This window comes from Haliotis rufescens, unplaced genomic scaffold, assembly GCF_023055435.1.
Source record: "Haliotis rufescens isolate VD_foot unplaced genomic scaffold, xgHalRufe1.0.p SCAF_10, whole genome shotgun sequence".
Lineage (NCBI taxonomy): Eukaryota > Metazoa > Mollusca > Gastropoda > Lepetellida > Haliotidae > Haliotis > Haliotis rufescens.
The window spans coordinates 2,047,356-2,071,455 of NW_025963780.1; the positions used below are offsets into that span (position 1 = coordinate 2,047,356).

At 40.7% G+C, this 24,100-nt stretch overlaps 1 protein-coding gene across 2 annotated transcripts; it reads left to right on the plus strand.

Moving 5' to 3' along the window:
- The first annotated feature begins 210 nt into the window (after positions 1-210).
- On the plus strand, positions 211-24,100 carry LOC124145465 (serine/arginine repetitive matrix protein 2-like). 2 transcript variants are annotated; one of them, XM_046515234.2, is made up of 11 exons: positions 211-327; positions 3,012-3,162; positions 4,260-4,477; positions 5,515-5,705; positions 7,515-7,726; positions 9,465-14,686; positions 15,860-15,996; positions 16,302-16,367; positions 18,021-18,106; positions 19,640-19,678; positions 22,605-24,100. In XM_046515234.2, the coding sequence occupies exons 1-11, from the start codon at positions 325-327 to the stop codon at positions 22,670-22,672; spliced, it is 6,393 nt and encodes a 2,130-aa protein (XP_046371190.2). In that variant the 5' UTR covers positions 211-324; the 3' UTR covers positions 22,673-24,100. The 2 variants fall into 2 exon arrangements, with proteins under 2 accessions (XP_046371190.2, XP_046371191.2); XM_046515235.2 differs by lacking the exon at positions 19,640-19,678.

The following is a 24,100-nucleotide window of genomic DNA, read 5'->3' on the forward strand; positions in this document are numbered from 1 at the left end:
CGCAAATATAAATCATTTACTGTAAATAAATTACTTGACACTAGTATCCGCTAATATTTGTATAAATATCATCTGTGATATGAATTGTAAAATTAAGATGAAAATAATATTTATCGAATAATAACTTGGCTCTGTATGTAACTGAGTAAACCACGATATGAGGGAAGGGGCGTTTGCGCATTTCAGCTGTAGAACTGCTAGATTCTGGGCGGCAGATTCAAGTAAAATGGCGTTGTTCAATGTCCGTTACGAAGGAATGCCGTGATCGGTTGTATTCCCGATCGTTGAACTGTAAAGCATCGGATTTTTAACAACATAACAAAAATGGTTTGTGATCCATCTAACAGAGATTCATTTACAATTAGCGGTTTGGACGCGTATTAGCCTGATCGAGGGTGTCTCAGTGGTGACTGACAACGTTCGAATCGTGGAGAATGTTTTGAATTGAAAAGTGAAATGTCAACACGTTAGTTACTGAGATCGTCAGTGATCATCAGTTTAAATCGGTGTCACACGAACGAATGATTCAAATGTAATCATTGGTTTGAAATTTATATTGTACATTTTCCAATTATCTTCAGTCACCTGTCAACTATAGAAAAAAAATCACAATTGTTTTGTTGTGGAAGGCCATTTGCATACAAATCGCATCTCACCTCTCCATGTCTTTCTATTTCATACAAGGATCAATTACTTTTGAACACCATGTCAACTCTGCAGCAATATTTCAGGTTTATTCATGGTAAATATTACTAAATAATGCTTTTGAGGTCATTATAAACATAGGGACACGCTAAAGAATGTACATTAGGTAGTCAGGGCGCAATACAAAGGGTGCAGGCTAAAACGTCACCTCAGCAAACCGTCACCGATTTCTCTGGCGAAAACGGCTATTATGTGATGGGCGAAAACGGCACCTCTATTTTTAAGAATGATTTATGTAGTAGTATATCTGATTTATGTTATTTGTTACATATTATTTGATGTATTTACATGTTATTTCCTGTTTTCCACTTTTTCACAGATAACTACATACATTCACATATATACAGTTCTTCACAGTTTTCATCTTCGTCACAGTTTACAATATCGGCCCATGTACCACCGAGCATTGTGATAGTAGCTGACTCAGGGGGCTTATTTCTAATGTAAACTTGTTTTAACTTTCCACAATTATTGATGTTTGTAAGAGACGATGTGAGTTTAATTTCATTTGTTTTACTTCAAGGCATGTTGCTTTCACAATAAGTTGAGTTGTGTATAAGTTAATTTGGAATATAGTTGGAGTAGAGGCTAATTTCTAATGTAAACTTGTTTTAACATTTCACAATTATTGGTGTTTGCAAGCGACCATGTAAGTTTAATTTAATTTATTTTCCAAGGTAAAAAAAATAGGGTGCCATTTTCGCCAGGCAATAGTAGCCGTTTTCGCTTGAGGCGAGGTGACGTTTTCGCCAATTAGTGCCGTTCTCGCCAGGTGACGTTTTGCTGAGGTGACGTTTTAGCTGAGCTATAACTCAATACAAAGGGTGCAGGAGAAAATGACCCCAGACAATTTGGAGAAAATAGACCACAATTTTTGTGAAAATGACCACAATTTTTTGGAGAAAATGGACCCAGATATTGGAGAAACAAAACTAACATATCTGTATTGACTTAGTTTATTTATTGTTTAGGCATTTAGTTTACTTAATGAGAGGGTATTCTGGAATTTCAGATGGTTTCCAAGTTTATCTCCAATTCCAACTCTTGCTAACATAATGGATGGCACTGCACTCAGTCACTATTCATGAAACTTGTCATCTTCCCAATACTGGATCATGTCTGTACAGTGTGAGGGGGCACGGGTGGCCCAGTCGTCTAAGGCGCCGCGATTCGCTGTGCAGAGTTGCGTCCCCTGGACACGCTAGAAACCTATGATTGTGGGTTCGAATCCCGGTTCACCCTGATTATGTTTCTAGGTTTGTCAGCACCATACCTGTGCTCGTGGGTTTCACCGAAGTGGTAAACGTCTGAGACCTGCATAACTTCGGGCTTTCCTCCCACATTAAGCTGACACGCCGTGATATAACTGGAATACTGTTAAAAATGGCATTAAAACCAACTCACTCACTCACTCACTCACTCACTCACTATTTCTCCTCAACGTCTTCTCGCACTTGTTGCAATGAACAGCAGGCCTCAAAGTTTAAATTTTAACCATAGCCATATAAAGTATTTTTTTCCAGGTAGCAAGTGGGAAAAAACCAAAATCAAGCCAATATTTTAGGTAGCCAAAAGCATTTGAAATTATCTTTTATGAAATAGCTATTGTAACATGTACAAGTCATTGCACTGGTCTTGGAATTGTATATTAGTGGAAACTGTACTTGATTTTTGTTATTTGTGACTTGAATAATGATGCAATTTATGTTTCTAGATTATGTAGGTATATCCTTGCTTATCCATTGAGCATTGTCAACGAAATACTAATTACATTAATATTTTTGTACTTTGGTTCATTGTCGACTTTTGGAGGAATTATTCGCAGGTACAACTATTAGCATGATCCAAGATCAACTGTTATATATTTTTGTGTCCACATACGTGAAGCAATAGAATTTAGTCCATGTAGTCGGCACAAGATATTTTTCAAGGTGGTCATTTGGCTACCTCTGTTGTCCCTACATGATAATGCAGCTGTTTGATGTGGTTTGTGGTGTTATAACAGTTATTACTTTCAGGGGGACACGGGTGGCCCAGTTGTCTAAGGTGGTGCAATTCGCTGTGCAGAGTTGCATCCCTTGGGCACGCCAGAAACCTATGATTGTGGGTTCGAATCCCGGTTCGCCCCGATTATGTTTCTAGGTTTGTCAGCACCATACTCATGCTCGTGGGTTTCGTTGAAGTGGTAACCTTTTGAGACCTGCATCACTTAGGGCTTTCCTCCTACATTAAGCTGACACGTCGTGATATAACTGGAATACTGTTAAAAATGGCGTTAAAACCAACTCACTCACTATTACTTTCAGGACACACCGGATGACAACATGGGTGGTGCCCGGGAAGATGGCAGTGACAAACGTTTAAAACTGAAGAGAATCAAGAAAAAGAAGTCTAAGTTTGACCTGAACCTCTCGACAAATAACAAGATGTCCTTCTCAGCGAGAATGAATATTACCGGTATTCTTTGAAATTTGTATTAACTTTGTTAGTTCGTCAGTGTCTAAATTAAAGATGTGTCCTTGAACTTTTCTGCTGATGTGTTTAAATTTGAGAAATGAACTATGATCAAGATATTTTATGGGTAAATCAGCATGATCAGTGTAAAGTAACATGATAAACATGATAAATAAATCTTATTATTTTTTCATGTAAAAAAAGAAAGGATGCATTTACACAAATCATTGCAAATTTAAGGTGCTTATGCTTTTATTTAAGATATGGCCTACCGTATTCGACGTAATAAACGCCCACCGCGATATTTGCTAATATATTGTCTAGTGAACAATGCCAATTAGCACCCCTTCCGATTGATCAATGTACACAACACTTATTTATTCGCGCATAATACGTACTGGTGTTATGTGCACCCTTAATTATGGGCATTTAAATTTTGGAAAAATGTATCTTTCGTATATAAACATTTCAGGCTGTCAGCATAAACCACGAAATTTATCTTTCAACTCTGTCTTTTTCACCAAAATAATATTCCAATCAGAGACCCCTATTTCTAATTTTGAGAGCACCCTGGCCGCTTATTACGTCGAATACGGTACCTGTGATAGTGGGTTACACCAAAATGGTGGACATTTGCAGCCTACATCACTTTGTGCTTTCCCCCAACTCACTGACTTGTTCATTATCATGACAATACACCCCATTTAGATTGAGGTTAGAATTAGTCTCCAGCAACCCATGCTTGTCGTAAGAGGCGACTAACGAGATTGGGTGGTCAGGCTCGATGATTTGGTTGATGCATGTCATCGATCCCAATTGTGTGGATCGATACTCATGATGTTAATCACTGGATGGTCTGGTCCAGACTCTATTATTTACAGAACGCTGTCATATAGCTGGAATATTGCTGAGTGCGGTGTTTAACAACAAAACAACAACTATCGGGATTGGGTGGTCAAGGCTTGTTGACTTGGTCAGTGCTCATAATGTCAATCACAGGATTGTCTGGCCCAGACTTGATTATGTGAGACCATCTTCATACAGCTGGAATATTGCATAGCTCGGCGTTATTCCAACAAACAACTGTTTATTATACACAGCAGCCAACTCGTCTGTGGTCAAGGCGTCCCTCCGGGCAAACAACAAGGCATTGGCCCAGTCACTGGAGAAGGTTCGTCAGGACCTCCGTGTGTCGTACGAGGTGAACAACGAGATGAAGAAGGAGTTCCAGGACCTCCAGTTGCGCCTCATGAACCTGGAGCGAGTTGCGGGACTGAAGGACGACAGTCTGGAGAAGGAGGTCCAGCGCAGGATGGAGGTAACCATAGTAACATGACGGGGAGCATTGGGATCAACATGAGGCTGTGAATAGGATGTTCAGGGTTAGAAATCACCAGTCCACAAAAACCATCAGCATGATCAGTGACAGAGTTGCCATCTACCTAATGGTAAATGTGGTACTCCTCAAGGAAAAGTCACTAGTCCTTCCTGAATTTTACCAGTCTAAGACGAGTGGACCTGTGTTAATTTCAAACCCTGATATACTGCATCACTTCTCTTTGTCTGTACCCCATGTTGCTATGACATACAATGTGCTTAGGACCTTGTACCATCTGGGGGCTCAGATGGCCCAGTTGTCTTCGCTGTGCAGAGTTTCGTCCCTTCGGCACGCCAGAAACCTATGATTGTGGGTTCGAATCCCGGTTCGCCCCAATTATGTTTCTAGGTTTGTCAGCACCATGCCTGTGCTTGTGGGTTTCACCGAAGTGGTTAACGTCCAAGACCTGCATCACTTGGGGCTTTCCTCCCACATTAAGCTGACACGCCAAGATATAGCTGGAATACTGTTAAAAGCGGCGTTAAACCCAACTCACTTACTCAGAAATATGCAGTAAAATTAAATCCAAGCGTATCAAATACGCAATGAACATTACAGATAAGCTACAAAAATAAAACTTGTGCATATCATCAAAATATTGTGAAGTAACCCTGCATATTCCATTAGCAAATCAGCAACTTATTTTGAAATTATAAACGGGCATTCCGTCAACCTTGCCAAACTCCACGATGACAGTTACATCACGATCATTTGCCATCACACTTTCTTGTGGAAGAATCGTGGTATTTTTGAGTCCTATAAAGCTCTTGAACCCACACGACACCAGTTTGCAGGGACTAGATGAATAGTGTCTTTAAATATTTAACTTAAATACCCACATGTGTAAAAACTAGTGGGTAACAGAAATTTGAATACCCATATAGAATTACTGATACCCAATGATTTTAAAAAGCATGGGTAAAATACCCACAACACCAAAAGCTTATCTGGAGCTCCGATCCATAACCTGCTTGCAGGATAAGACTCAGCAGCTGAAGTACATCCTGAGCAAAGTGAGTGTCCATCTCCTGGATGCTGGCAGCTGTCTGCAGGATGCCCTTGACAAGTGTATGGACCCCAGTCGGCTGTCAGTGGCCTCCAGCGCCCGCAACTCCTCCCTAGGCACATCTGATGATGCCTTCTCTCCCATCAACAGCGGAGCCACAAGGTAAGACCCCAGATAAGCTGCATGTTTGTGTACATTACGTAAACTAAATCACCTGTGTACCAATACAGCGATACAGTATTGTATCCCGATACAAAGGCCACGGTACATTACATTGATTTACAAACTCTGTGTCATGTACATCTCGATCCATATGTCTATTATAAGTTATATTTGTCGAAAAACATGTCAATAATATCAGATTTAAAATGCTGAATGGAACTGTTTAACAACCAGCTATAATAGTATTAAATACACAATTTTAAGAACAAATTATTCCGGGTTGTGATTCACTAGCAAAAAGAAACAAATATCAATTTGTGAAACATAATTGCTGTATTGGGAAGCGAATCATATCGCATCCATAGTATGGGGCTATGTATCATACCACAACCCCTCCATATCTTTACATATGAATAAATAACCATACCAAATTAATGTTCAGTTGCTTGCCTACAAGTACACCATAAAGAAACTTGATAACCCAGTGGTGTTGCAACACTGCAGAATAATCTAAGTAGCTTTTTCAATTTACATACACAAATCTTACTGACTGAATGCTCATCTTCCCGTGGCAAGAATGTCCAGTAGAATTTTTATCAAAGTCTTGTTTCCACCCTTGCCACATCAAGCCCTTTCCTGTGCTCAAAGCCGTGAAGATCCAGGTTAGCATGGATAGAACAGGTCTTCAGCAACCCATGCTTGCCATAAAAGGCGACTATGCTTGTCGAAAGAGGCGAGTAATGGGATCGGGTGGTCAGGCTCGCTGACTTGGTTGATGCATGTCATCATATCTCAATTGCGTGGATCGATGCTCATGATATTGATCACTGGATTTTCTGGTCCAGACTTGATTATTTACAGACCGCCGTCATATAGCTGGAATATTGCTAAGTGCAGCGTTTAACAACAAACAAACCAAATTATGCATGTGTCACTGGAGGAGACTCACGTTCAACATTCAGTGATACACTCCTACACTTTATGCCCTCTTACTTTTAGCTTTTAAAGTTAAAACTTAATAATGAGTTTATCTCACTGTATGTAGAATTTTCAGAGGGGGAGGGTGTCAAACATTAGTACATTTTAAAACTGAGTGCATAAGATAGATCAGTGTTTGAAACCATGTCTGCCTCCTGGTGAAATGGTATGTTGATGCTCAACAAAATGGCTAAATCCAGGAATTTACCTTTTCATCATTTGTACTATGAATATGTTCATCTCAGGACTATTTTAAACCATTGGCTGGAATATTGCTGAATGTTCTGTAAACAAGCATTCTAATCAATGTCTGATTCCTTTAACTGATGTTCAAGTTAACACGGGGCCACGGGTGGCCCAGTTGTCTAAGGCGCTGCGATTCGCTGTGCAGAGTTGCGTCCCTTGGGCACGCCAGAACCCATACCTGTGCTCGTGGGTTTCACCGAAGTGGTAAACGTCTGAGACCTGCATCACTTCCGGCTTTCCTCCCACATTAAGCTGACACTCTGCGGTATAACTGGAATACTGTTAAAAGCGGTGTTAAACCCACTCACTCACTCACTCACTCACTCACTCACTCACTCACTCACTCACTCACTCACTCACTCACTCACTCACTCACTCACTCACTCACTCACTCACTCACTCACTCACACAACACAAGATTTTGCCAAGCATTGCTAACATTTCTTGTGAGAAATATAAAGTATGGACAGTTCAATGTAAAACATTAATATGACATATGATGTATGTATTCATCAAGCAAGCCCATATTAACATTACTCTACTCTGTGGCCATAGCTCACAAAATAAAATCCAACTGTGTTTCAGCTCGATCTACTACAACCCGAACACATTTTCACGTGTGTCAGTCACCCGACCCCAGCCCGTGGAGACCGTGGACCCCACCCCCATGGAGGCCGACGCCCTACAGCTGCAGGGTGTGGACACTGTCCGCCAGGTGCAGGAAATGACCATGATTCTGGAACAGTCTGTGCTGGCGGAGGCCAACCTCAAGGACGAGTGTCAAGACCTCCCTGCTGGTGAGTCCGCTGTGGTCAACACTGATCAAGGCTTTGATATTGCAGACCAGGGTTAGAACTTAACACTAGCCCGTTAGCTCGGGGCTAGTACAATTTTATGTGGGCTAGTACAAATTTCGCAATTTCCCCAATGTTTTGCCATTACAGGAGCATTTTATCTTTACTCTATCCGGGGTACAATTCAGAAACCCATGCTTGCCGTAAAAGGCGACTATGCTTGTCGTAAGAGGCGACTAACGGGATTGGGTAGTCGGGCTTGCTGACTTGGTTGATGCATGCCATCGTATCTCAATTGTGTGGATCGATGCTCATGATGTCAATCACTGGATTGTCTGGTCCAGACTCGATTATTTACAGACCACCGACATATAGCTGGAATATTGCTGAGTGCGTTGTTAACAAACAAACAAACAAATAGTAAAGCTTTTGAGTTTAGTTCTATCCCTGCCACCGCGGTGGTTGAAGGTTTGATCCCTGGCTACATCATACCAAAAGATGGTACTTGTTGTTACCCTGCCTGGTACAATGGTTTTGCTTGGAGGGAGTATCCTGAATTAAATATCCATGTTAACCTGAGGCATGGTATCTCAATAGGCTTACACTACAAACACAGCATTAGTCCGGATCATGAATGGTCATTGCTATATTAGTGCAATAATATTAAATGTGACGATAAACCCCATGTCAACTCAGCTTTACCAGTGTCCTGTTCAACTTCGCAATCTCTAGCCCCTCATCAATTATTTTTTACCACAAAAGTGAACTTTAAAAGGGGATTCCAGATCTCTAACACCACAACTATTGTTTCCTATCAGGGCAGTGTTTTGTTTGGGTTTTTTTTTTGGGGGGGGTGTTGTTTGTTTATTTTTTTTCAAAATAAGGCTTCAACATGGGTTCCAAAGTTATTACCAAACCTTTAGTCAGGTCAGTGCAGAATTAGTCAGATGGAGGTAAATCCCCAACTGTGATAAACAGGTGTTTAATGTACTACTCAGACTTCTTTAGGTAATCTTGATGGGTGCTCTCCTCTTTCTGACCCTGCCTTCAAAATGTCCACAAATCTCATCTTCCTGAGGCAAGAGAGTTAACTGACTAAAAAAGTCCAGTTTCCACCCTTGCCGAACTAGGCTGGAATTACTGTGCTCAATCGTAGCGCCACCAGTGGCTATTACCAGTTGTGTCTCTTCTAAGCCTCTCCTATGGACCAATCAGATTTCACCTCTCGTATCACTTGCGTTTGCTTCACACAAAATGGTGGCGCCCGGTCAAGACAATCTGATCGATAATCAAGATCTACATTGTGATAAATCGGGTCTTACATCGCCAAGTGCATCAAATCTCGTGAGCACCTTGATTAAAAATATGAAAAGATTTGGAAAATTTCTGTGACAACGAGTTGGCGGTGTACATGCTTTGCAAATCCTGCAATCGACCGAAATCTGCACGAAAGTTTACGAAACCGGATTTCGATTTCGGTGTGCAATTGTGATTGGACTATGCATAGACTCGTTAGCCCAGCCAAAATGTAACTCCATAATACCAGCCTAGTTCGGCAAGGGTGGAAACTGGACTTTTATAGTCAGTTAACTCCCTTGCCTCGGGAAGATGACAAATCTATGACTTGCACCTCTTTGGGCTATCAGTCTATTTCTGTACGTAATATGACACAGCAAAGGAGTAACACATAAAGCATGGATGTCTCAGGAAATATTTAATTAATTTGTTTTCACTTTTTCAGTTTCAGAAGATCCAATGATAACTGAGACTGAATCTGAGGATAAAGGTCCCTCCAGCATCTCGGATAAACTCTCACCCAAATTTATCATCGAAGAAGCCCAAAGAAACGGGCGTTCTAAAAGCAGGCAAAAGGCAGTGTCCAATTCTAACCAAGATTTTATTAAGAGCGCAGAAGCGTCAAGTATGAAGACTTCAGAGCTCAAAAGAGATCGCCGGGGTACATTTGTCGTTCCTGCTCCCCAGCCCCAACTAGAAGCTGCGCCTACGGAAGACAGTAGTAAACAGGATCGAAGAGGTACATTCGTTGTAAACAAACCTTTACTAGAAAACGAAGAAAAGCCAAAGAAGGACCCGAAGAGAGAGACATTTGTCTTGAGCAGAAGCCCAGCAGCCCCAGCTCAGTCGATTAAGTCCGTGAAGACGGATCAGGAAGTATTCAAAGTCCCTCTCCCCGTTTGTGATCCTGACGATGTCACTGTGTATCTGAACAGTGATATGGAGCTGACAGAGGTGATTAACATAGAACAGATTTCTGTGGCCAGACCAGCCGACATTCTGCCTCCTGAAGATGAGAATCCTAAATCTGAGGTAAAGGATAAGACCAAAACTGGGAGTGGGAAACCAACACAGACCATCGAGAAATCAAAATCTAAGATTGCTAAATCAACCTCTCTTACATCAATATCAGCCAAAGAGAAGAAGGATGTCAAATTGTCCAAGAGTGATTCTGATATTAGTAAGGAGTCGGATGACTCCAGCAAACCTGCTGTTGTCCTTCAGCTGCGGAAACCAGGCAAGATTGTTTTTACTGCGTCACGGAAAGATTACGATGGTAGCAGGAAAGCTATTCCGTCCAAGTTGCCCTCAAGGCCGAGAACTAAAAGTAAGAAGGAGATGAAAGATATGAAGGACTCCATCGCTGCAAACTATCCTTCACCAAAGAACATCTTTGACTTCCATGACAAGACACCTGTCCATCTTGCAGAGAAGAGTAGGGTCCAGCCATCGGTGTATGATATCTCCATAAATGACTCGACTGTCCAGCCATCAGTGGACAAGCCTGAAGGGAAAGATAATCAGATAAATGGAGAAACTACAAAGAAAGGTGACCCAAAATGTGATTCTGTAAGTGTCACTTATAACATGCCTTTGAAAGGGAGCCCGGATGAGAAGAAAGTTGGGGCTAGAAGTCGATCAAGGAGCCGGGGACCGACTTCCAGGTCAAAGAGTCGAAGTAGAAAGCCGACTTCAGATCCTGAAGGTGAGCCTGACAACGAAGGATCGAGAGGTCGACGTGGGAGGTCACGCAGTCGGGCCAGGAAAGAAGATGCAGGTCATGAAGAGATGGATGTTGATGAAGGAGATGAGAAGTGTAATGATAGAGGTCGGTCCAGGTCAAGAGGTCTGATGACAAGGTCAAGGTCACAAAGTAGAAAACGACAGCCTGCTAATGAGGATGTTGAAATGAGTGATGCAAATGGTGAAACCATGCCAGACCAAAGGGAGGAAGGTTGTTTGGGAGAAAAGGTTCAGACATCTGGGAAGGGGAAAGGCCAGTCAGTTTCAGAAGATGCCAAAGAGGGTCCAGATGAGTCAGAGGCACAGGTGTCAAAGACGGAAGCTGGAGAGGTTCTAGAAAAAGCACATGAGAAGCCAAAGAACTCTAAGATTGCAAATAATAAAACTGAATCAACACAACCTGTTTGTGTAATAGATTCTTCTAAAGCGACATTTGTATCCTCACGAAATGGCAGGAGCAAGAAGCGCAAACCAGAGGATCAGACAGAAGAGTCCGCAAAATGTAAAGAGGATGAGAATGACAAACAGGAATTGGGAGACAAAAGTAGCAAGTGTTTGGCTGCAGAATCTAAAGATGCAGATCCAGAGTCAATACAACCTGTAGGCAGGGCTTCACGAGCTGCCAAGACTAAAGCCAAACATATCAACAAACTCCAGGCTGATGGCTGCAGTGACGATGAAGCTGAGTCTGTTACAGATAGGAAGAAGAAGGCTGTGGAATCAGATGATGATTGGCAGGATGATGAGACAGAAATGGACGAAAGCCTCACTATGATTGGTGACTTACAGCCTGTGTCATCACGAGATTTTATTGCAAAACTCAGCTCGTCTAGACCTGTGGTTAAGACATCAGAGGAGGAAGAGGAGGATACTGTAGAAATTCAACCAATTAGGAAATCCTCGAGAAGCATAGGCAGAAGGCAGAGGTTACCGTCAGAGTCTGACGATGAGGTGATTCCTCCAACACAGACCAAGTCAGATGATGCCAAGACGAGTGTGGCCTCTGCAACAGATGAAGAACTGGAAGATGATGATGTTGGGAACAAGACCAAAGTGGTACCAGCAACAGATGATGAAGGCAATAGTGAAGAGGATGCAGTGATGAAGAAGACAGACAAGCTTCAGAAGAAGAAAGAAACTTCGGCCCTGAAGCAACCCGATGTTGGTCAAAAGAGTGACATAGAAAAGGAGTCGTTGAAAAATGATATCGGAGATGATGCTAAAAGTCGGAATGGGAAGCCAACACAGGAAGATGCTGCTGCATCAGTTAGTGCACATCAGTTACCCCTGAAGGGAAAGCCTGAACCATCAAAGGGCAGATCTATGGAACTGAAGAAGGTTGAAAGACAACAGACTAAAAGTAAGAAATATGATGTAAAGGAACTCCTCCAAGCATTCACTGAATTTGATGATCCTGACCACAGTTTGCGGTTAAACGCAACCTGTAGAAACGACAGTGTTGTAATAGCAGAATCGATCAAGAATTATTCTGCTTCTGCTGATAAGAGTGCTAAAGTCATTGTGCCTTTGGATGAGATGGAAGATCCTGGGGAGGAAGAGGAAGTTTATCATCTTCCTCTCAAAGGCAGCCCAAAAGAAAGTGGAAAAGGAAAAGGTCAGTCCAGGTCAAAAGGTCGTAGTCGTAGCAAGAAGAGGACTGAATCTGAAGACTTTGATGTCAAGCAGAACAGCAGAGAAGGAAAGAAGGACAAAAAGGATGGATCTAAAAATGTTGAAAGTGGGACGTATTCATTACCTTTGAAAGGAAGCCCTGATAAAACAAAGAGAAAAGAATCCAGATCACGGAGTAAGTCAAGGTCACGAGAAGAGAGAGGTGGTAAACGCAAGAACTATATTGAAGTAGATTCTGATGATGAAGTACAGCCAGGAGACTCAAGCAGCATTTCTAGTACTAAGGTTGACAAAGGTAAAAATGTTGAAATTGAGACATCATCTTTGAAAGGAAGTCCAGAGGAACCTAAGAAAAAAGACACAAAATCTCAGAGTAGGTCCAAAGTAGAGAGAGATTGCAGTCAACGCAAGAACTATATTGAAGCAGATTCTGATGATGAAGATGAAATAGAATTAAGAAAACCAAGCAGCATTGATTCTACAGCTGACAAAGCTAAACAATTAAAGTTAAAAGAGACAAGCAAACATTCTAAAAATGTTCATGAGCCTGGCAACAAGGCAGAAAGTGAGACTTATTCATTACCTTTTAAAGGGAGTCCAGATATACCAAAAAGAAAAGACTCAAGATCTAGAAGCAAGTCACGGTCAAGAGTTGAGAAAGATCGCAGTCAACGAAAGAAATATACTGAAGTAGATTCTGATGATGTAAATGAAGTAGAGTTAGAAGAATCAAGTGGACGTTCTGGAAAGATTGAACAACCCAGCAATAAGTCAAGTAGTGAGACTTATTCATTACCTTTGAAAGGGAGTCCAGATGTACCAAAAAAGAAGGACTCAAGATCTCGCAGCAAGTCAAGGTCAAGAGTAGGGAGGAGTAAGGTTCAACGCAAGAAGCATACTGAAGTAGATTCTGATGATGAAGATGAAATACAATTGAAAGAATCCAACAGCATTTCTGATTCTAAGGTTGATAAACCAAAGAAAAATGTAGAAGAAAATGGGACATATTCCTTGCCTTTAAAAGGAAGTCTGGATGAATCAAAGAAAAAGGACTCAAGATCTCGAAGTAAGTCAAGGTCAAGAGTTGAGAAAGATCGCAGTCAACGAAAGAAATATACTGAAGTAGATTCTGATGATGAAGATGAAATACAGTTAGAAGAATCAAGTGGACGTTCTGGAAAGATTGAACAACCCAGCAATAAGTCAAGTAGTGAGACTTATTCATTGCCTTTGAAAGGGAGTCCAGATGTCCTAAAAAAGAAAGACTCAAGATCTCGAAGCAAGTCACGGTCAAGAGTTGAGAAAGATCACAGTCAACGCAAGAAGTATACTAAAGTAGATTCTGATGAAGATGAAATACAATTGAAAGAATCAAGCAGCACTCCTAATTCTAAAGTTGATAAACAAAAGAAAAATGTAGAAGAAAGTGGGACATATTCCTTGCCTTTAAAAGGAAGTCCAGATGAATCAAAGAAAAAGGACTCAAGGTCTCGGAGTAGGTCAAGGTCAAGAGTAGAGAGAGGTAAAGGGCAACGCAAGAAGTATATTGAAGCAGACTCTGATGATGAAGATGAAGTACAGTTAGAAGAATCAAGTGGACGTTCTGGAAAGATTGAACAACCCAGCAATAAGTCAAGTAGTGAGACTTATTCATTACCTTTGAAAGGGAGTCCAGATGTACCAAAAAAGAAAGACTCAAGATCTCGAAGCAAGTCAAGGTCAAGAGTAGAGAGGAGTAAGGTTCAACGCAAGAAGCATACTGAAGTAGATTCTGATGATGAAGATGAAATACAATTGAAAGAATCCAACAGCATTTCTGATTCTAAGGTTGACAAACAAACAAAAAATGTAGAAGAAAGTGGGACATATTCCTTGCCTTTAAAAGGAAGTCCAGATGTCCCAAAAAAGAAAGACTCAAGATCCCGAAGCAAGTCACGGTCAAGAGTAGAGAAAGATTCCAGTCAAAGTAGAAAACGTGGAGTTGACAAGGCAGCAACACCCGAAAGAAACAATGGGAATGACTCAAAATCCCATTCAAGAAGAGAAAGTCTTCAGATCACAATTGATGCCGAGCCCCCAGAAGATGGTGGTACGAGGAGTGTTAAGAAACTACAAAAAAGAAAATCAGATGAGGAGATCTCTCAGAACCCGACTGAGGAGAAAACAAATACAGATAAGAAAACAAATCCATCATCTGGAAGTAAAAATGCCAAGTCAACAGGGAAGAAATCAGCCAAGAAGAAGTTAGAGGTGGTAGCTGACAAACCTGCCCGCAGCAAAGAAAGCCAACAGGTTAGTGTGCAGTGTAATTAGTGTTCTACCACGACATTGATGAATGCTGGATTCTGATTGGTTAAAAAGAGGGTTCCTTTTTGCTACGGAAAGCCCTTTTAAATACAGTAAGCCTTTTCACACAAAACACGTGAGCATGAATACATCGCTAGCCTACATATTGATTCCCAAAAATGGCTGCCGATCAATCACCACTGAGAACTGTAAAACGTATCAATGTTTCTTCTATTACATGTGTGGACTCTAATAGACCCTAACTCGTGAAATTAATAGACAGACTAGCGACAATGAAAGTAAAATATGACATTATATAAATATGTTTGAAGAAACTTTAGTTATGATAACATGTTGTTTACAACCCTTTTTGTGTTCGATATTCTTTGCCATCTCCGTCAACCAGCACCCTAAGGATTTGGCCGGAGGGGATTTGAAAATCCAACAGAAAACACTCGTCCCTTCAAAAAGCCACGAAAACAATGTCCTGACATCACTGAAGTCGGGCTCATCTGACTGGTTAAAAAGAGGTTTCCTTTTTGCAACAGAAACCTCTTTTAAATATATCAAGCAATTGGCTATTGTTTTTAAAGTAAAGACATTTCACGAAAAGGAGACTGAAAAGAAAACATAGGCGAGAATCTTTCACCCCAAGTGGTGTGTTTTGAGTAAAAAGTATTTCAGACACTGTTCATGATTACAGATTAAGGCATTCCTAGCATGCATAGATTGAAATATTATTCCTGAAAATAAGGTGTACACACAGATCTCTTGCATCTCACATTCTCCATTCTCTACTCACTCATTCACTCAGGGCAGTGGGGTAGCCTAGTGGTTAAAGCGTTTGCTCGTCAAGCTGAACCCCTGGGTTCGATTCCTGCCATGAGAACAATATGTGAATTCTATTTCTGGTGTCTCCCCACTGTGATATTGCTGAAATATTGCTTAAAGCGGCTGAAAATACAACTTAACACTCTTACTCACTCACTCACTCACTCACTCACTCACTCACTCACTCACTCAGAACAGTGGGGTAGCCTAGTGGTTAAAGCATTAGCTCATCACGCCGAAGGCTCGGGTTCGATTCCCCACATGGTAACAATGTGTGAAGCCCATAACTGGTTTCACCCACCATTATATTGCTGGATTAGTGTCTTCATCACTTGTTCATGGTTCTAGGCTGAGCTGAAGATTATGTTCAACGAGCTGAAGCGCAAGTTGTCCATGCTTCCCAACCCTGCGGAGAGGATGTCACTCGCGGGGACGGAGAAGGAGAACGGAGAGTTGAAGAGGAAGAGAGAGTCCGAGGAAAATGGGTAAATCCTCCTTGATTTCAACAGAGAATACTGAGATGTCTAGTTCGCCCTTGACTTGGGGTACTGTCCCTCTATCATAAACATTAACATTTTTACATCTCTCCTGGTAATATTTAGGAGGCCTAAAGTTGCAACTGTGTGTTGATCAATTGTTACTGATAGTGTCTAAAAATGCTGAAAATAATACAAAACATGGCAGCTGTATTGAATGTGTTGTATGTTTACTTCCTACAACAACCCATGTTTACTTCCTACAACAACCCATGTTTACTTCCTACAACAACCCATGTTTACTTCCCCTGCAGCGAAGGAGGTATGAAGAGGTCATGCAGAACTGGTGCAGTCAGTTACAAGGAACCTTCAATGAGCGCGTGAGTACAACTTTGTCCACCTGTGCAACATTTTCTTTATAAGAAAACTAATTCAATACCATAATTCTTAATTGTGTTGCAAAACATGTAATGCTTTCTATCCTGGAGTTGTTTGGCTCCGAGTCTCCTGAAAGTCTGTTGTCATGATCAGATGTAGCTACAGCAACTTGTGTTATTGTTTATTCCAGAGGGCAATCTCATTTAAATCAGATCTAAGTTCTCGCTATCACTATACAAAGATCTGAGGACATCCCATTACGGGTCACGTCAGACCGACCTTGCACGAAACTTTGACCGACCAATGGACTGACCAATCAGAAGGCAGCTTTCTCATGCTTCGAAACATATTTTGACAAATTCTCGATTACAAATTTGAAAGCTGAACAAAAAGGACATTCTGGAATGGCTAATCGCTGGTCTAGATTGTAAGGATTCAGTCGTCTGTCAGTTTTCTTTACTTCCAATTTGTAGCAAAATTGAAGCATTGAGAATTGGTTCAGGATTATAGCCTTCCAATTGAAGCATTGAGAATTGGTTCAGGATTATAGCCTTCCAATTGAAGCATTGAGAATTGGTTCAGGATTATAGCCTTCCAATTGAAGCATTGAGAATTGGTTCAGGATTATAGCCTTCCAATTGAAGCATTGAGAATTGGTTCAGGATTATAGCCTTCCAATTGAAGCATTGAGAATTGGTTCAGGATTATAGCCTTCCAATGCTACTAGTCAAGGATGTCTACCGTCGTTGGATTTGCTTGTTCTCACAGCGTTAGAAATTGGCACTAGTCCTGTAGTCCTTGCCAAACTGCTCAATGGTAATGGTATCATAAGGACTTGCAGAAATTTGCCATTTTTAAGGGTTTTGCTATATGTTATTATCAGGACTAGTGGACTGAAACTGTTAGTTTCTACCGCTGTATCAGCACAATTTAGTAGTCTGGGCTAGCGGACTAGCATGAGTTGAAGGTTGGATAGTAGCTGTTCTGTTGATATGATTCTGTTCTGTTGATATGATTCTGTTTTGGTTCTGGGAATACTGATATCCCTGTTGTCCGAGGCTCAGCACCTGGACAGGATCATATCCTTTCATTGTGCCAAGATAATGTGGTTGAAGCACCAAATCCCTGAATCACCCTGATTATCTTTGTTTATGATCTTCACCAGCACTAAACCTGTTTGACTGTTTCTTCACCAAAGTTGTAAATATCTATAACTATTATCATGTTTATCATTTATGCACCTTTCTCAAATTAAGCTGACATACTGGAGGATTTCTTTGTGTGTGTTTATGGAGCTATTAAAATAGAGAAATGGTGTACGCACGGTGTAAATCCACGTAGCCAATCAAAGTTAATTATGAATATATGTCAAAAATAATAACTTCACATGCAACTTAAATAATCTAATAAAACTTTAGACGATACAAAATCAATTATATCTCATTAATGCAGCAAAACCCTGCCTACTCTGCCTACTTTCAACCAATCAGGAAACAGTTCTCCATAAGTAGGTGTTGCTTATTTTATTCAAATTGCTTGGTTAGCTAATCAAATGCCATGGAATCATCTCCATTTTTTTTATTTATTTTTTTTATTTTTTTTTATATAAACAACGGAAGTAGTGTTCTGGTATTGTAATTGCTTTTGTGTTTCAGGAAGCTTCGTCGAGGGGATCCAGGCACATCCCACTACTGCACAAGCTCATCACTGAAGCTGTTCAAATCTCCCAAGGCAGCTAAAAGTAAGTCGCATGCATTTCAGGGATTAATTAAGCAGGGTTCACTCTAGGAATGTTCTGACATATGCCCTTTATGTGAAAATTTCATATATTCCAGAGGTACACCCACACTTGCCAATACAACAGAATGTTAAAATGTCCCATGGTATTTGAAAATGTGGACCTTTTTGTTTCTCAAATGTTGTGGCTAAAAGCACAAGACCCCACCCAAGAATTATCCCTGATTACGACCATTTGTTTGCACTCATTGTTCCACTGTTGTCACAAAATAGCAAGTAGAAAATATGCATAGTCTGCTAGTAGGCCATGAACATTAGACAAAAATAACAACTTTGAAAAAATAGTAGAAAGCTGAAATTTTGTCTGGAGACCTTCAGACAGTCATACTGATGTTCCTGGCACAAAGTTTCCCAAGCTGCCCCGTTGGCATTTTCAATAAATAATACTTCAAATGCTTATAAAAGAAATCCTTATTATAGCACGAGGTTGAATCAAGTAGTGTGGGAAAGCTTATAAAAAGAGCTTTCATTTGATATATTGCATAATATCATGAATGTAACACTACAAATTTCATATCATTTTCCAAAATAATGGCAGCCATTTTTTTAAATGCCGCCATTGGCAATTTGGGGAACTTTGTGCCAGGGGCAAGGTCTCCAGAAAAATTCAGCTTTCTACTATTTCTTTTCCAGGTTATACCTAATGATCTTGGCCTACAGTGTAAAACCTATATGTTTTATTCCTGTGAATTGAACTTTGACACTGTTTTGACTTTTGATGCTATCATGGTCTTCTGGTGTCGGGGTCTTCATGTGTGGATTGCAGGTTAGCCTCGGTTCCCAGCAACCACTGCTGTTCATTAGTGGTCTTAATGGGTCGGATCGTCAGACTTCTTTGATAGTGTGTCATGTACGTATAGGGTGTTGATCGTTGCTCACAACATCAATCACTAGATCGGTGCTGTACCCTGACGACGTTGAATGTTGCTCATGATATCAATCACTGGATCGTCTAGTCCAGAGTTGATTATTTACAAGCTGCCATCATTTAGCTGAATATTGCAAATAATATTGGGCGCAACACCATTTCACCTCTAAATTTTCCTTCTCCAACCACTCCTTCAAGCTTATCCTGGTGATTTCGTTATAAACACTGCTCTGGCATAAATAGGGTCTCACATTGAACAGTTACTCCAGTTGTTAACACAGATGACCTACGAAGAGAACACTTTCAGATAGGACCCGTGAAGATCCGGGGTAGAATAGTTCTTTGGCAACCCATGCTTGCCGTAAAAGGCAGCTAACTGGATCGGGTGGTCAGGCTCACTGACTTGATTGATGCATGTCATCGATCCCAATTGCGTGGATCGGTGCTCATGATGTCAATCCCTGGATTGTCTGGTCCAGACTCGATTATTTACAGACCGCCGTCATATAGCTGGAATATTGCTGAGTGCGGCCTTAAGCAAACAAAACAAAAACTTTCAGAAAGGAAGTGTGATCATGTAATATGTTGGAGTCATTGTTCCTACTGCAGCGGGAGTCCCAAAGAAAAGAGTTAAGAAGGAATATGATGGTGACCAAATCTGTTAATGTTTGTTTTGTTTCATTATGTTCATGTTGGTGCAAAACTCTGCATGTTTTCATGTCCTCAAATCCTGTCACAAGTAACCTTCATTCTCCATCCTCATCATATCCTCAAATCGTCTGCAGTTTGGTATTTACCAAAAAGATGAATCCTTTTGTCAGATCATCTTCGGTTTAGTGTATTATTTGTCCATTGGGTTATAAATACCCTGCACGTTTTCACCACCATTGCTCCATTTTGACATCATCATCTCCATCCCTTTCTCCACTGCAACGTTGGTGTTAATAGCCTCTTGAAGATCCGGGCTCACTGGATTGTCTGGTCCAGACTTGATTATTTACAGACCGCCGTCATATAGCCGGAATATTGCTGAGTGCGGCGTTAAACAACAACAACATTTATATTCTTCACTTATCCAGGGACTAGTATCTGCTCAAATGTGAGCACACATTACTGTCAAATTAAATCCATAGGAGTGTCGTCTTTTTTAAGAAATCTTTGCAAATAATAAGTTCTTACGGATATTTTTAGGTACAGGGTATGTAAATGCACATGACTGCATATTCATGGTTGCAGAAAATACAGTGATTGCTTGCTTCAACGCTACTTTTTGGGTCCAAATAATTGAAGAGCGTTATAGACAGTAAGCCTTTTAACCCAGATGGAGTTATTTTTTGGTAAACATTCGATTCTAGTGACCACGATTTACAAATTCAATTCATGAAGGGATATGGTTCAATTCACCGAATAGGTGAGTGAATTGTAACAGACCTACTGGATACACATTTCTGTGTTGCGTAAAACCCTGATTTTTATCTTTCCTCCAGCATTAAACTGACACAGTGATATAACGGGAATACTGTTCAGAGAACAAGGAATTGTGAAACAACTGAATGACAGTACATTAGATGCACTCCTGCTTGTTAGTCTAATATCAGGCTTTAAGCTTAAGTCTGTAAAAAAAATGAATAAAAGAATTGGTTCTCAGGCAATGACTTTTGAAAATATAGTGCAGGCACCCTTTTTGTTGTTTTGTTGCTTGTTCAAACTAGTATGTAACCAAATAAACAGTGTGTACCGTCAACCTTATTTTTAAGTAATAAGATCATTTTAATTTTTTTTAAATTGAAGTAAAACCAAAACATGTAGCAGACTTTATGCGGGCAGTGCATGAAAACCAAGACTATGATTATTATTTTTCAGCCTAATGTTTACTTTTTAACATGATTGCGTTGATTGTTTGAGTTATATATGCATGCTTACAGTGAACAATTTATTCACATTTCTGTATTTGCACTTTTGACTAACCATTACTGTATCTTTGACCTGGTACCGGGTAATTCTTATTATAAAGTGCAAGGTGGTTTAGTTTGTATTAGAAGTTTCACAGATTGAAACATCTTGACGTGTAACATCTTGAATCGGTGTAATATCTTGAACCAGTGTAACAGGCTGAACTTTTGGCTTCAGACAGTCTTTCATTGTGGGAGTTATAGCCGAGGCTAGTTCTTCCCCATCCCTGGCCAGGACTCTCTATTGAAACATCTTGCCGTGTAACATCTTGAACCAGTGTAACAGGCTGAACTTTTGGCTTCAGACAGTCTTTCATTGTGGGAGTTATAGCCGAGGCTAGTTCTTCCCCATCCCTGGCCAGGACTCTCTATTGAAACATCTTGCCGTGTAACATCTTGAACCAGTGTAACAGGCTGAACTTTTGGCTTCAGACAGTCTTTCATTGTGGAAGTTATAGCCGAGGCTAGTTCTTCCCCATCCCTGGCCAGGACTCTCTATTGAAACATCTTGCCGTGTAACATCTTGAACCAGTGTAACAGGCTGAACTTTTGGCTTCAGACAGTCTTTCATTGTGGGAGTTATAGCCGAGGCTAGTTCTTCCCCATCCCTGGCCAGGACTCTCTATTGAAACATCTTGCCGTGTAACATCTTGAACCAGTGTAACAGGCTGAACTTTTGGCTTCAGACAGTCTTTCATTGTGGGAGTTATAGCCGAGGCTAGTTCTTCCCCACCCCTGGCCAGGACTCTCTATTGAAACATCTTGACGTGTAACATCTTGAACCAGTGTAACAGGCTGAACTTTTGGCTTCAGACAGTCTTTCATTGTGGGAGTTACAGCCGAGGCTAGTTCTTCCCCATCCCTGGCCAGGACTCTCTATTGAAACATCTTGCCGTGTAACATCTTGAACCAGTGTAACAGGCTGAACTTTTGGCTTCAGACAGTCTTTCATTGTGGGAGTTATAGCCGAGGCTAGTTCTTCCCCACCCCTGGCCAGGACTCTCTATTGAAACATCTTGACGTGTAACATCTTGAATCGGTGTAATATTTTGAATCGGTGTAATATTTTGAATCGGTGTAACAGGCTGAACTTTTGGCTTCAGACAGTCTTTCATTGTGGGAGTTACAGCCGAGGCTAGTTCTTCCCCATCCCTGGCCAGGACTCTCTATTATTCAAAAAGTTCACTATTACATATAGCATGTTCAGTTAGATGTGGATACTTGTAACTTTTTCTTTTCTAATCCAAATAATGTATATAGGCTTTTTTCAATTGTTTAAGTGAAGTTCTGGGGTAGAATGGGTCATCAGGAACCCATGCTTGCTGTAAAAGGCGACTATGCTTGTCCTAAGAAGGGACTAGCAGAATCGGGTGGTCAGGCTCGCTGACTTGGTTCATCCATGTCATCACATCCCAATAGCGTGGATCTGCTGATAATATCAATCACTGGATTGTCTGGTCCAGACTTGATTATTTACATAGCTGGAATATTGCTGAGTGTGGCGTTAAACAACAAACAAACTTTTGCTACTGGTTTGTCAATTTCATAAACTGAACATTTCACATTGTGATACCTTTCTGTCAAATTTTGGTTAATAATGGTTACATGTTTATTCCTTCCAGATGAAAGAGACGGTCTTGGAGTCAGCGTTCTTGACAATATTTCCAACACAGTGGATAGCAGTAATTGACAGATCGGCAGCACTTACGTGGACCTAGCCAGTCGTTCTGCCTCACAGCGGGACTTGAAGTAGAAGCTGATGAATGAAACACTGTAAAACTATCACAGAAGTGCCTGTATACCTGGGTTACATCTCGGAATCTAAATCTCCTGGAGGGTGTTCCACTAAATTGGTAAAACGTGTGAGACCTGCATCACTTGTGACTTTCCTCCCACGTCAAGCTGACACATTGTGATGTAACTGGATACTGTTCAAAGTGGCATTACTAGAAGGTCCCATTCTTACTGGCTTGATTTGTAACTCCCCCTTCATGGAGAACTTGTCGAGATGTCCCTGGTTGGAATCAGACTTATTTATCAAATCTTTTAGTTGTGCTTCAATCTCATTAAAATCATATCTTAGTTCTCGCTATCGCTATGTTATAAGCAAAGATCTGAGGACATCCCATTGCGTGTCATGTCAAAACAACCTTTCATCTGACCAATCAGAACATCGCTTATCAGATCATAAAAGTGACAGTTGGAATGTGATTTTGGATCGTGAAACCTCGATAAAAACACAGAGTATTCCGAATGACAGTTATGGGTTTTATGTCTGTATTCATACAATCAAGGCCATCTATTTGCCCTTCCAGAATGTTCGTTTGTTCAGTTTTTAATTTTTAAATAGAGTACATGTCAAAATATGTTTCGAAGTGTAGTTGCCAGTTAGAAACCCGTGCCGTAAAGCTCAATTAAGCTGCCTTCTGATTGGCTATTGTCAACTTCTTGTTAGTCATTCCACTGGTCAGTCAAAGGTCGCAAAACTTCGGTCTGACTTGTCCCGAAATGGGATGTCCTCAGATCTTTGTTTTGAGTTATAAGAACAAGATCTGATTTTAATGAGATTGAGTTGTGCTTCTTTCTGCTGGTGAGGTTACTGTTGTTAATGAACTTCTGATTCATCCATCCTAACATGTGACCGTGATCTATTAATAGTGCTCATGTTTTGCCTAGGGGAGTATCTACAAGAGTATGTACAGTACTATTTAACCCTACGTAGTGATTCTTTTATATCTTTGAGCCCTTATTTATCATTTTATTTGAAATTGATTTTTTACCACTTCTCCAAAACTGAAAGGATGAACACGAAACTTTAGGAGGAGGATTATCATGAATACAGAGTTCTTGAATCCAACAATACAGAAACCGGGGTATAATAGGTCTTCATTAACCCATGCTTGCTGTAAAAGGCGACTATGTTTGTCTTAAGAGGCGACTAACGGGATCGGCTGGTCAGGCTTGCTGACTTGGTTAATTCATGTCATCGTATCCCAAAGGCGTGGATCGATGCTGATGATGTGATTCACTGGATTGTCTGGTCCAGACTCGATTATTTACAGACCACCATCATATGGCCGGAAAATTGCTGAATGAATCGTTAAACAACAAACAAACA